Source organism: Rhinichthys klamathensis, unplaced genomic scaffold (assembly GCF_029890125.1).
Source record: "Rhinichthys klamathensis goyatoka isolate OS25496 unplaced genomic scaffold, OSU_Roscu_1.1 h1tg000643l_1, whole genome shotgun sequence".
Lineage (NCBI taxonomy): Eukaryota > Metazoa > Chordata > Actinopteri > Cypriniformes > Leuciscidae > Rhinichthys > Rhinichthys klamathensis.
The window spans coordinates 117,366-131,628 of record NW_026607089.1 but is presented as its reverse complement, the minus strand read 5'-3'; the positions used below and the strand labels follow the sequence as shown (position 1 = coordinate 131,628).

The window sequence follows — 14,263 nt, the reverse complement described above, 5'->3', positions numbered from 1 at the left end:
CACACTCCTCACACTGCACACACTCCTCACACTGCACACGCTCACATCACACTCCTCACACTGCACACGCTCCTCACACTGCACACGCTCACATCACACTCCTCACACTGCACACACTCACATTACGCTCCTCACACTGCACACCCTTACATCACACTCCTCTCACTGCACACGCTCCTCACACTGCACACGCTCACATCACACTCCTCACACTGCACACGCTCACATCACACTCCTCACACTGCACACACTCACATTACGCTCCTCACACTGCACACCCTTACATCACACTCCTCACACTGCACACACTCCTCACACTGCACACGCTCACATCACACTCCTCACACTGCACACGCTCACATCACACTCCTCACACTGCACACACTCACATTACGCTCCTCACACTGCACACCCTTACATCACACTCCTCACACTCCTCACACTGCACACGCTCACATCACACTCCTCACACTGCACACGCTCCTCACACTGCACACGCTCACATCACACTCCTCACACTGCACACGCTCCTCACACTGCACACGCTCACATCACACTCCTCACACTGCACACGCTCCTCACACTGCACACGCTCACATCACACTCCTCACACTGCACACATTTCTCACACTGCACACGCTCACATCACACTCCTCACACTGCACACGCTCCTCACACTGCACACGCTCACATCACACTCCTCACACTGCACACGCTCCTCACACTGCACACGCTCACATCACACTCCTCACACTGCACACGCTCCTCACACTGCACACGCTCACATCACACTCCTCACACTGCACACGCTCACATCACACTCCTTACACTGCACACGCTCACATCACACTCCTCACACTGCACACGCTCACATCACACTCCTTACACTGCACACGCTCACATCACGCTCCTCACACTGCACACGCTCCTCACACTGCACACGCTCACATCACACTCCTCACACTGCACACACTCACATCACACTCCTTACACTGCACACACTCACATCACGCTCCTCACACTGCACACGCTCCTCACACTGCACACGCTCACATCACACTCCTTACACTGCACACACTCCTCACACTGCACACGCTCACATCACACTCCTCACACTGCACACACTCACATCACACTCCTTACACTGCACACGCTCACATCACGCTCCTCACACTGCACACGCTCCTCACACTGCACACGCTCACATCACACTCCTCACACTGCACACACTCACATCACACTCCTTACACTGCACACACTCACATCACGCTCCTCACACTGCACACGCTCCTCACACTGCACACGCTCACATCACACTCCTTACACTGCACACACTCCTCACACTGCACACGCTCACATCACACTCCTCACACTGCACACACTCACATTACGCTCCTCACACTGCACACGCTCCTCACACTGCACACGCTCACATCACACTCCTTACACTGCACACACTCCTCACACTGCACACGCTCACATCACACTCCTTACACTGCACACACTCCTTACACTGCACACGCTCACATCACACTCCTCACACTGCACACGCTCCTCACACTGCACACGCTCACATCACACTCCTCACACTGCACACGCTCACATCACACTCCTTACACTGCACACGCTCACATCACACTCCTCACACTGCACACGCTCCTCACACTGCACACGCTCACATCACACTCCTCACACTGCACACGCTCCTCACACTGCACACGCTCACATCACACTCCTCACACTGCACAGGCTCCTCACACTGCACACGCTCACATCACACTCCTCACACTGCACACGTTCCTCACACTGCACACGCTCACATCACACTCCTCACACTGCACACGCTCACATCACACTCCTCACACTACACACGCTCACATCACACTCCTTACACTGCACACACTCCTTACACTGCACACGCTCACATCACACTCCTTACACTGCACACACTCCTCACACTGCACACGCTCACATCACACTCCTTACACTGCACACACTCCTCACACTGCACACGCTCACATCACACTCCTCACACTGCACACACTCCTCACACTGCACACGCTCACATCACACTCCTTACACTGCACACACTCCTCACACTGCACACGCTCACATCACACTCCTCACACTGCACACACTCACATTACGCTCCTCACACTGCACACCTTTACATCACACTCCTCTCACCGCACACGCTCCTCACACTGCACACGCTCACATCACACTCCTCACACTGCACACGCTCACATCACACTCCTCACACTGCACACGCTCCTCACACTGCACCCGCTCACATCACACTCCTCACACTGCACACACTCACATTACGCTCCTCACACTGCACACGCTCACATCACACTCCTCTCACTGCACACGCTCCTCACACTGCACACGCTCACATCACACTCCTCACACTGCACACGCTCCTCACACTGCACACGCTCACATCACACTCCTCACACTGCACACGCTCCTCACACTGCACACGCTCACATCACACTCCTTACACTGCACACACTCCTTACACTGCACACGCTCACATCACACTCCTCACACTACACACGCTCACATCACACTCCTCACACTGCACACGCTCCTCACACTGCACCCGCTCACATCACACTCCTCACACTGCACACACTCACATTACGCTCCTCACACTGCACACCCTTACATCACACTCCTCTCACTGCACACGCTCCTCACACTGCACACGCTCACATCACACTCCTCACACTGCACACGCTCCTCACACTGCACACGCTCACATCACACTCCTCACACTGCACACGCTCACATCACACTCCTCACACTGCACACACTCACATTACGCTCCTCACACTGCACACGCTCACATCACACTCCTCTCACTGCACACGCTCCTCACACTGCACACGCTCACATCACACTCCTCACACTGCACACGCTCCTCACACTGCACACGCTCACATCACACTCCTCACACTGCACACGCTCCTCACACTGCACACGCTCACATCACACTCCTTACACTGCACACACTCCTTACACTGCACACGCTCACATCACACTCCTCACACTACACACGCTCACATCACACTCCTCACACTGCACACGCTCCTCACACTGCACCCGCTCACATCACACTCCTCACACTGCACACACTCACATTACGCTCCTCACACTGCACACCCTTACATCACACTCCTCTCACTGCACACGCTCCTCACACTGCACACGCTCACATCACACTCCTTACACTGCACACACTCCTTACACTGCACACACTCCTCACGCTTCTCACACTGCAACGCTCACATCACGCTTCTCACTGCATGTGTGTGTGTGTCTCTGCAGACAGCAGCGCAGCAGGAGGACGCTTAACATCTCTAAAGAACGAGAAGAAGAAATCAGAAAGATTCTGCGAGCAAACCTGCAGAAGACGCGACAGAGAGTGAGACACACGACATATTGATTGCATGTGTTCAGCCAGTGTGAATGTTCTGTGTAGAATACCTGGGTGACATGGTACAAGTGTCAGGTAGGCTGCTGTATCCCATAATGCAATGCACTCAACCTTGAAGCGGCAGTAATTTCAACATCATCTTGACTCATTTTTTGGTCAGAATGACAATTTTTGTTTACAAATTTACGCTAGATTTAGATAATTTTTATGACAAATTATTGTGCATTTGTGTTACTAAAGCTCTCGCTGAATTAAACATGCATTATGAGGTCGCCTGTATCATTTTGTTTGAAATGTTTATGCTTGTATAATGTGTTTTACACTATTTTTTCTAAAGAAGCAGCAGGTTATTAAGTGTGTACTGCACTGTGTGAGTTCAGCAGTGTGCTAGGATTCTATTTTTTTTTTTTTTTTTTTTTTTGCAAATTAACAAAGGAATAATACATACAAGGTAGTGAGACACATATACAATACATAAGAGAGAAAAAGCACAAAAACAAAACAAAAACAACGAAATACAAAACAGCCCAGTACAGTCATCGATAAAGTGGTGTATGTAGGGACATGAGATCCTTTCTGTGTGCTAGGATTCTGTGCTTCAGTGCTTGAAAATGCAGCCCACATTTATTCAGATGTAAGCACTGAGATGTGTGTGTCTCTTGCTCAGTTCACTTTAGACTTATTTACTGGATTGTGTAAGTAACTCGTGTGTGTGTGTGTGTGTGTGTGTGTGTGTGTGTGGTTAGCTGCGCTCATACAGCAGACACACACTGATGCCTGATGCTGCAGAAGACGACTGGAGCGAGACACGGATCAGGAAACAGTGCGTGGAAATAGAGCGGCGGGTGAGTAAGAAAAGAAAGAAAGAAAGTTATGCTTTAATTTATTTGTTTGTATTTAAACGCTCAAGCCAAAGGAAAAGCCAGTAATTTAAGGTGTCACTTTTACAGATGAGCCACTTTCTGGCGGTTCCTGCGAATCGCTCCGAGTCTCCTGCAGTGCGGAGAGGCCGCTTTGAGTCAGGTGACCTTCTCAGGTGTTTCCAAGGTCACTCGAGTCAGGTGACCTTCTCAGGTGTTTCCAAGGTCACTCGAGTCAGGTGACCTTCTCAGGTGTTTCCAAGGTCACTCGAGTCAGGTGACCTTCTCAGGTGTTTCCAAGGTCACTCAAGTCTGGTGACCTTCTCAGGTGTTTCCAGGGTCACTCGAGTCAGGTGACCTTCTCAGGTGTTTCCAAGGTCACTCCTTCTCAGGAGTTTCCAGGGTCATTCGAGTCAGGTGACCTTCTCAGGTGTTTCCAGGGTCACTCGAGTCAGGTGACCTTCTCAGGTGTTTCTAAGGTCACTCGAGTCATATGACCTGTTCAAGTGTTTCCAGGGTCACCTGAGTCAGGTGACCTTCTCAGGTGTTTCCAAGGTCACTCAAGTCAGGTGACCTTCTCAGGTGTTTCCAGGGTCATTCGAGTCAGGTGACCACCTCAGGTGTTTCCAAGGTCACTCGAGTCATATGACCTGTTCAAGTGTTTCCAGGGTCACCTGAGTCAGGTGACCTTCTCAGGTGTTTCCAAGGTCACTCAAGTCATATGACCTGTTCAAGTGTTTCCAGGGTCACCTGAGTCAGGTGACCTTCTCAGGTGTTTCCAAGGTCACTCAAGTCATATGACCTGTTCAAGTGTTTCCAGGGTCACCTGAGTCAGGTGACCTTCTCAGGTGTTTCCAAGGTCACTCAAGTCATATGACCTGTTCAAGTGTTTCCAGGGTCACCTGAGTCAGGAGACCTTCTCAGGTGTTTCCAAGGTCATTCAGTAACAGAATGTGACATGATGTGTTTGAAATGTTGTCTTCCAGACAGTCGAGGTCAGACGGCCAGGCCGAGTATCCTAGTGTCGGTCCCCGGAGACCCTGAGAAGTCCGACGGATCCGCTCAGACCCAGAACCCGGACGGTGTGCAGGACAGCCGAGGACACAAGCTGAGCGTGACGTTTGCTCTGGGTGTGCAGGAGCAGAACCTGCCTCGGTGTTTGAGTGATCCGGGTCCACATAACCTGCTGGAGGAGGAAGAGCTGTTTTATCATAAAGACTGAGGATCCTTGTTTGTTTGTATTTTATATGCATTTTATGCAGTGGAAAATTATTAAACTATTCTTTCTAGTGATCTGAGTGCATATGTCAAACGTCTCATGCTTGTCCTGTTTTTGGCCATGTCCACCTGGTATTATCCTGCGTTTTACATGCGTATCCCATGACTCGTGTTCAGATCTTCAGGTTAGGTTAGGTTATTTTAGCTAAGTTCGCTGTCCTGAAGAGTTTGGCTCCAACCCTGAACCAACCCAGTCTAACACTTGATGGCTGCTCTGTTAAGTCTTCGTCGTCACCTGGGTGTGCTCTTTGATACCAATCTTTCATTTGAAAGTATCTAGTATCTGTAAAACCGCATTTTTCCATCTTAAAAATATATCTAAATTACACCATATGCTCTCATTGACGAATGCGGAACAGTAAGTTCATGCGTTCATGACCTCAAGGCTAGATTACTGTAATGCTCTACTGGGTGGTTGCCCTGCACGCTTAATAAACAAACTACAGCTGGTCCAAAACGCCGCAGCTCGAGTTCTTACCAGAACCAGGAGGTATGACCATATTAGCCCGGTTCTGTCAACACTGCATTGGCTCCCTATTAAACATCGTATACAATTTAAAATCTTGCTGATTACCTACAAAGCACTAAATGGTTTAGCTCCCAGTACTTGAGCGAGCTCTTAACGCATTATAGTCCTTCACGTCTATTGCGATCTCAAAACTCCGGCCAGTTGATAATACCTAGAATATCTAAATCGACTGCAGGCGGTAGATCCTTTTCCTATTTAGCACCAAAACTCTGGAACAGTCTTCCTACCATTGTCCGGGAAGCAGACACACTGTCAGTTCAAAGCTAGACTAAAAACACATCTCTTTGGCCTAGCATACACATACTACATTATAGACTTCAATGTTAGGCTGCATAGAATAGGTCAGTCGGAACCGGGAACACTTCCCATAAATCCAGATGTACTCGTTACATCATAAGAAGAATGGCATCTACGCTAATATTAGTCTCTCTGTTTATCCCGAGGTTTACCACAGTCCGCCGGATCCAGGCCGTATCCAGATCTGACGAAGGACCAGCGCCCGGACACACACACACACACACACACACACACACACACACACACACACACACACACACACACTCACTCCCTCCAGATCTGATGAAGGACCTGCGTCTGGACTCACACACACACACACACACACACACACACTCCAGATCTGATGAAGGACCTGCGTCTGGACTCACACACACACACACACACACACACACACACACACACACACACTCCAGATCTCATGAAGGACCTGCGCCTGGACACACACACACACTCACTCCCTCCAGATCTGATGAAGGACCTGCGTCTGGACTCACACACACACACACACACTCCAGATCTGATGAAGGACCAGCGCCTGGACGCGATGACACCGCAGTCCTGAAGTGTAGTCTCTCCCTGTGAAGGCCTCCTCCTTCTCCTCTGTACAGATCATCGTTGTCGGGATAATGCCGGTTCGAGTGGCTACGCCGAAGCAATAAAATTCTGTATTATAAATTTTAAGGCCAGACGAGTAGTTTGTTGAGGGTTGGTTTTTTAGGGAAGGACTACATGCCTGCACACATATATTCAAACGCGCACACCTATAGAATGAACTCTTAATACGCATGTGCTCGCTATCAGCGTTCTCACAGGTTCACGTTTTTAAAGTTTGCGTAGAGAGAACTTAAGAGTTTTCTGTTAAAACAGTGTCGTGTTAGCGGCCGCTAAGTTAATAATGATCGTTGCAATGGAAGTGAATCAATCAAAACTAACTTTAGCTGGAAAATAACTTTATTCTAGATCTGCTGTAAAACCGAAACAATTTGTTACTTTAATTTCCTATTATCACTGTAAAGTACGGTGGCCGAGACAGCTCAACGCGCTGCAACTGAAGCAAACACATGCAAATAGAAAAAAACACATGCAAATAGAAAAAAACACATGCAAATAAAAAAAACATCTTCATCAGTTTCACAACACACGTGAGCTCCAAATACAGAAACGCGCTGCAAATAACACAGACCACAACGGAAATGTTTCCAGGGGAACCAAATAAGTGACAAACCCGGCTGGGACGTGCTTATTGCTCGTGAGCCCTACTCCCTTCGAAGGGCAGATTGCAGAGCCCTTAAAGTGGGCCTGTGGAGGGAGCAGGGCTCTAGTGTGCTGTTATAGCCGTGTGGAGCGCACTTGATGAAGGAGCAACGAAAGACAACGTAATTTCCTCGTTATTTTCACCTGGGATGTTCCCATGACAACGCAGCACGGCGTCCATCAGCTGGTCTTACAGAAATATGATGCTGTTAACATAACGGATGCAAATACATTTTTATTTTTACTTTACAAAAAAGCTTTTAAAATATGCGTTATATATCTGTGTGTCTCAACTTTAAAATTTTGGACCCTACATTACCTAACATTTCTTACGAAACTTTTCTTTATGAAAATGTAAACATAACGAAACAATTTGTACAGCGTAACTGATGTATAGATAAATATCTTTCCTTCATGTTCTTCTTCTTTATCTTTTTTATTTATTTAGTTTCCAGCTCATTGTTCTTTTCTCATTTGTGTTCTGATGACATTGAACATATTGTTAATACATTTTGTACATTGTATACAAGTTGTATGTCATAAAAAAATTTAATCTCTGTATGTTTTGCACAAATAAATAAAGAAGAATTTTAAGCTGTAAGCACCAGCACGCATAGATGTGGTCTGTGTTATTTGCAGCGTGTTTCTGTATTTGGTGGTGTTGTGAGTATTTGGAGCTCACGTGTGTTGAGAAGAGTGCTAATTCTGATGAGGTTAAAGCAGCTGTATTGAAGGCATATGAGCTGGTTCCTGAAGCTTACCGCCAGCGCTTTCGAAGTTGTGCCAGATTTGCTCACGACACTTATGTTGAGTTTGCAAAGCAGAAGGAGAATCTGTTTGATCGGTGGTGTACGTCTCAGAAGGTGGAAAGTAAGGAACATCTTAGGCAACTCATTTTGCTTGAAGAATTTAAAAACTGTCTGCCTGATGTAGTGTCTGTTTATTTGAATGAGCAGAAAGCAGTGACCTTAGAACAAGCTGCAATCTTGGCCGATGAGTGTGTCTTAACACATAAGGTACATTTTGGTGACAATCAAGCTGAGGATCTGGTCCAGATTAGGCACAATAGGTCTCGGTTTGGAAAGTCTGTGCCTTTTGCCTCATCACCTGCCAATAAAATGACTAATGATGGTTTGATTTCAGAAAGGGCTTGTTTTTATTGTAGGACACCAGGCCATCTTATTGCAGATTGTCCTGTTCTAAGTAAAAAACAGAAATCTGCAAAGACTGTAGCATTTGTAAGTCCTGTGCCAAGCCTTCCTCTGGCATCTTCAGTTGTTGTTGTGTCATGCAAGACAGGGGAGTTAGCTGGCTCATCATCATTTCTGATGGATGGTTCTGTGTATCTGTCTTCTGACCCTGAACACAGGCAAGCTATTAAGATCTGGAGAGATACAGGAGCTTTTCAATCTGTGAATTTACGTGATGTCTTGCCCTTCAATGAAAAGTCAGCTCAAGGTTCAGGGGTAATTGTTAAAGGTTTTGGTGGAGGATTTTTGTCTATGCCTTTACATAGCATTAATCTCCAATCAGATTTAATCTCTGGGAATGTTGTTGTTGCACTTTGTTCCCAGATCCCCATAGATGGTGTGTCCTTTATTCTGGGGAATGATTTAGCTGGTGGGAAAGTGCTAGCTGTCCCTGAAGTAAGCTCTACTGTCCTCAAGTCAGATGGTCCAGATGAACTTGAATTGGCATTTCCAGAAACTTTTCCTGTTTGTGAAACTACTCGTGCCATGTCGGCTAAGAGGCAAGCTGAAGACCAATCTTCCAGCAGGCAATCGGTGATGCCACTTTATGATACTTTTATAATGGGAAAATTTATTTTTATTATCAGTTTCCACTGAAACTGTTTTCAACACTGATAATAATCATAAATGTTTCTTGAGCATCAGATCCTCCAATTAGAGTGATTTCTGAAGGATCATGTGACACTGAAGACTGGAGTAATGATGCTGATCACAGGAATAAATTACACTTTACTGTATGTTCACATAGAGAACAGCTGATTTACACTGGAGTAATATTACACTGTTTACTGTATTTTTGATCTAATAAATGCAGTTTTGTTGAGCAGAAGAGACTCTTTCACAAACAGTAAATATCTTACAGACCCCAAACTTTTATTTAAATTCAATGTAACAGACTGACATCGACTTTGGCTTTGAGGAATATGGATAGACGTGTGTTTTATAGGAGTTTCTGGACATATATGCTTTATTTCATAATAACTGGCATGTTTGATCTTTAATGTGCATGTAAAGCCCAGAGAGACTAATTTAAGACTCAAACATGAAGCTCCTGAGACATAAACCATCACAAACAGACTCACACATGATCATCAGGATCATATCTCAGATCTACAGTCACAGAAAGGGATCATGGACTTCAGTGGAAGCTGGAAACTGTGTGAACAGGAGAACCCAGAGGCGTTTCTCAGAGCCATATGTGAGTTTGACATATAACCCTCATTTAATACATTCGCTCTCAGTATGTCAGTCTTCTGTTTTTCTTTTAATTTGAACTTTTCTAAAGTTGTTGTTGTTCGTAATGAAAGTGCGGTGCGACGTGTTTTTATGAGCGCAGCGGCTCCGGAGATTTACATTAAAATGATGAAAGAAGTGAAACCTCTGACAACGATCGAGCAGAAGGGAGAGGAGTTCAGCATCTGTGTGAAGACGGCCCTCAGGAGCCACAGCAACACCTTCACCATCGGCACTGAGAGCGACTTCAACACCATGGACGGCAAGAAGATCAAGGTCAGTCCGTTCTACAGTCGCTAGGACACATTTAGCAAAACTCTTCATTCATGTCTGAGATCAAGTCATTCTCCCTGAAAAAGAGAATGTAAACGTGTGGATTGGCCAGTGTGTGTAGAGTTTGCTGGTGTTTGTGTCCGAGTGCGAGATGAATTGATGTACATGTATTTATTGAATGTATTTTGTGCCGAAACTATGATAAATGATCCTCAGTTTATCCCACATAGACTGATGTTGTGATCGCTGTTTGATAAAGTGACTTTAGTGTCGAGAAACGAGTCCGAATGACTGAGAAACTGTTTTATTTAAGCAAACAGTAATTGGAAGAAAAAGTAGTTAATTAGTCTGTAGAGAGTCTGGAGTCTGTGGTTACCTAGCAACAACTGGCCTGCGTCACCCCTGTGTGTGTGTGTGTGTGTGTGTGTGTGTGTGTGTGTGTGTGCTTGAGTGAGAGTGTGTTTGTGTGTGTGTGTGCTTGAGTGTGAGTGTGAATGTGTGAGTGTGTGTGTGAGTGTGAGTGTGAGTGTGAATATGTGTGTGTGTGTGTGTGTGTGTGTATGTGTGTGTGCACAGATATAATACAGACACTGTATGTGTTCATATATTCATAAGTCATCTATTTTGCAGTCATATTAAGCACTTCATCAGATTTGATTAGTTGTTCTTGTGGTTTCAGGCAACAGCTCGACTCATCGATGGAAAGATCGTGATTGAATCGGATAAATTCACACACGTGAGAGAGATCCAGGGCGAGGAGATGATCGAGGTCAGAAGAGAATCATGTACTCCTGTATTTCAGCACAGAGTTAGTTGGTGTCATCTCTCTTTCTCTCTGGTTTCAGACACTCACCGCTGGAAGTGCGACTCTCGTCCGGAGAAGCCGCCGCGTTTAACCCAACCGGATGAACTTCACTATTGGATTCTAAACTTTCCACAGTTTAACCTTTTTACTGTCTGTTTTGAGAAAATTATTATTATTATATTATTATTTTAAAACCCTTATTCTTGTGATTGAAATAAACAAGTTTTTGTGCTTTGTCTTCATTCTGACCTTTGATGAAAAAAATGATTGACCTCAACCCGTTTGTTATTAAAATATATTGTGTAAAAATGTGTGATTCAAAGACATAAACTGGGTTCCTGTTAATAAACTGAGGGATGATCAGAGTCACGCTTTCTGTTTTTATCTTTCATCCAAACTGTGGCTTGCAGTTAGTTGAGAAAACTGCTAAAGGGTTAAACATATTTTCAATCTTTAGTCTTATATAAACTTTTGTAGTCACAAGTCTTCAAATGGACAGTATAGGGGACAGTTTGATGATTGAACTGTTGTCCTGCTTTATTACTGTATATATATTCATAAATAGAGGATGTAGGTTTTGATTTGATTTGATTTGATTTATTCGACAGTAAAAAAATAACAATAAATGCATAACAAGATGCCATTACAATGACACTACACATTTATCAGAGCTGTCAAGGATAGCACAAGAAAGTTACAAAACTTATTTCCATTGTGGTCCTCGTTGTAGTCCGATAAAGATGGCAAGCAAGCCACAGATAACAATAGAGCACCTTGTACACTCAAACACACAAATACATACACATCAGTAATAAATATTCCTTAAGACTACATAAAAACTAAATCTGATTAGCTTTTTGCAACCATTCACCACATGCTTGCTTAAAGCAGCGATCTGACTGGCTTAACTTAATCTCAACTGGGAGTTTGTTCCATTCAATTGCTGCCATGTACAAAAAGGTGTTTTGCCCAGAACAACTCTTAAATCTACAAGGTACTATGTCTGTGGCACTGCTTCTAGTTGAGTAGCTATGAGAGTTCCTAATAAACTTAAAATAATCTTTAAAATACCTTGGCTCATTCCTATGCAAAATCTTTCTTGTTAATCTCAGTTTCAGCTGTCTCACCCTATTTTCGACTGACAACCACTTTAAATTCTTAAGTTCAAAAGAACCAACATGTTTCCTATTATTAATGTTTAAAATCAACCTAACTCATTTATTTTGTGCTGTTTGGAGTTGTACTTTTATCCTCTTGGGGGTACTACTGTACATAGGCGGAGTTTCACTTTTGTGCGTGGGGGGGCACCTACCGGCAGACCACGAGCTCAGATTTTTTTTATATGGGCTACCATATTTAAAATGTATATATCATACCATTTACATTTAAAATACATTTACAATGAACAAGGACTGCTATACTAAGAATAGCGTTAAAAACATATCTTACCTAATGCAGAAGAAGCCGCCTCTTTTTCCGCGTTGCATAGATGTCCACTATCTTTTCTTCTGATAAATTTGCAGTCAAGTCGTTCTCTATATGCAGTAGGGAAAGATTCGAGAATCTGTCCTGAGCCATTGCAGATCGGAGCCAGTTTCTGATTCTTCTCATAACTGAGAAACTTCTTTCTGACGTAGCAGAGCCAACTGGCAGTGTGAGTGCAAGCTGCAGCAGACGGTAAAAGTTTGGATATCTATCCTTCCGTACTTCATCTTGAAGTTTTTTTAGGGTGATCGGCGATGCGATTGCACACTTCACAAGATCCATTTCAGCTGCCACAAGCTGAGGGTGAATCTTAAAGCGGCTCGCATACATGCTTAGTAAAGGACCGATGCCGTTCTTGTCACAATTTAATACACCATCACATGCCACACTCAGGGTCATTGCTTCAGTGGAAAATCGCCTGTCCAATTCAGCCAGCATAGTGTCTAAAACAGGGAGATACAAATGACATTTAAATGTCTGTGATTCTGATCCCCATTGCGTCTCATTTTCATCACGCTGTCCAAGTGTGGTTGGTACCAAGTACTGCGAAAGCCCGGGAGGTTGTCGCGAAGTTCTTTTTCGTTTTCCTGCAGTTTGGGGGGCACTCTCTGCACAAAAACCAGCGACATCTTCACAAAACGTTTTCACCTGCTTCCACATTGCCTCCCAGGAACTCTCCTCTCTGCAGCGCTGGAGATGTGTTATCAGACTATTGACTGCTGAGGCCGCATCAGCCATGGTTGTACTTGCACCTTGCAGACGTTTGTGTGTTACATGTACAACTCTGAGAACTTCCTCAAGAACAATTAAGGACGTAATGAATCGGAGACTTGTCATGTGATTATACAACCCACTTGCATCCACAGACCACTTTTCTCCCTCTTCTTCCATCTCTTTCAAACAGCGAGTGATGGCAGCATATTGTGATTTGACAGCATAAACACACCTATATTTGCAAGCCCATCGTGTATCACTTTGCTGTACTAGCTCTTTTGGTTTAAGAGCCAGTGTTTTCTGCATCATGAGAAATCTGCAATGGTTGCTTGGCTCTGCAAACAAGGAGTATAGTTTGTCAATGACATTTAGACACGTTTTAATGTCTCTGTTCACTGTGCATGATTCAACGAGTACGAGATTTAGTTTATGTGCCATGCAATGCACATACACAGCAAAGGGGAATTCCTCTCTGATCCGTTGCTGAACTCCACTCAAATGCCCCGACATTACAGCGGCTCCATCATATGCCTGAGCAATTATGGGAATGTCCTTCAGCCCACACGACTGCAATCCTTCTATAATGCCAGAAACAATCCCTGCAGCATCGCGAGAATTGGAACAGTCAACAAAGCAAATAAATCGCTCCTTGATCTGAAGTCCCTCTGTGTATCTAATGCAAACAGAAAGTTGCTCAGTCTTTGATGACTTTGCTTCATCAGCAATAACAGCAAGAAAACCAGTCTCGTGTACTTTCTTGGAAATTTCTTCACGAATGAGGTCTGCACACAATGCAATTATTTCATTCTGAAAGTCTCGGCTTGTGCAGTTAAAATATTT

General features: G+C 44.9%; 2 protein-coding genes across 3 annotated transcripts in view; both read left to right on the top strand.

Moving 5' to 3' along the window:
• The window catches only part of slc9a1b (solute carrier family 9 member A1b), a 44,072-nt gene extending 38,469 nt beyond the window's left edge, over positions 1-5,603 (top strand). Inside the window, exons 9-12 of one of the 2 annotated variants that reach the window (XM_056241443.1) lie at positions 3,337-3,433; positions 4,192-4,290; positions 4,396-4,468; positions 5,292-5,603. In XM_056241443.1, coding sequence (XP_056097418.1) covers positions 3,337-3,433; positions 4,192-4,290; positions 4,396-4,468; positions 5,292-5,527 — 505 coding nt within the window. In that variant the 3' untranslated portion in view covers positions 5,528-5,603. Of the gene's footprint in view, positions 1-3,336; positions 3,434-4,191; positions 4,291-4,395; positions 4,493-5,240 lie in introns of both variants that reach the window. The other variant, XM_056241442.1, reaches the window with a different exon arrangement.
• Positions 5,604-9,914: 4,311 nt separating this feature from the next.
• Positions 9,915-11,392, top strand: fabp10b (fatty acid binding protein 10b, liver basic). The gene is made up of 4 exons (XM_056241441.1): positions 9,915-10,111; positions 10,250-10,422; positions 11,099-11,188; positions 11,265-11,392. Exons 1-4 carry the CDS (start codon positions 10,045-10,047, stop codon positions 11,313-11,315), a joined length of 381 nt encoding a protein of 126 aa, XP_056097416.1. The 5' UTR covers positions 9,915-10,044; the 3' UTR covers positions 11,316-11,392.
• Positions 11,393-14,263: the final 2,871 nt, after the last annotated feature.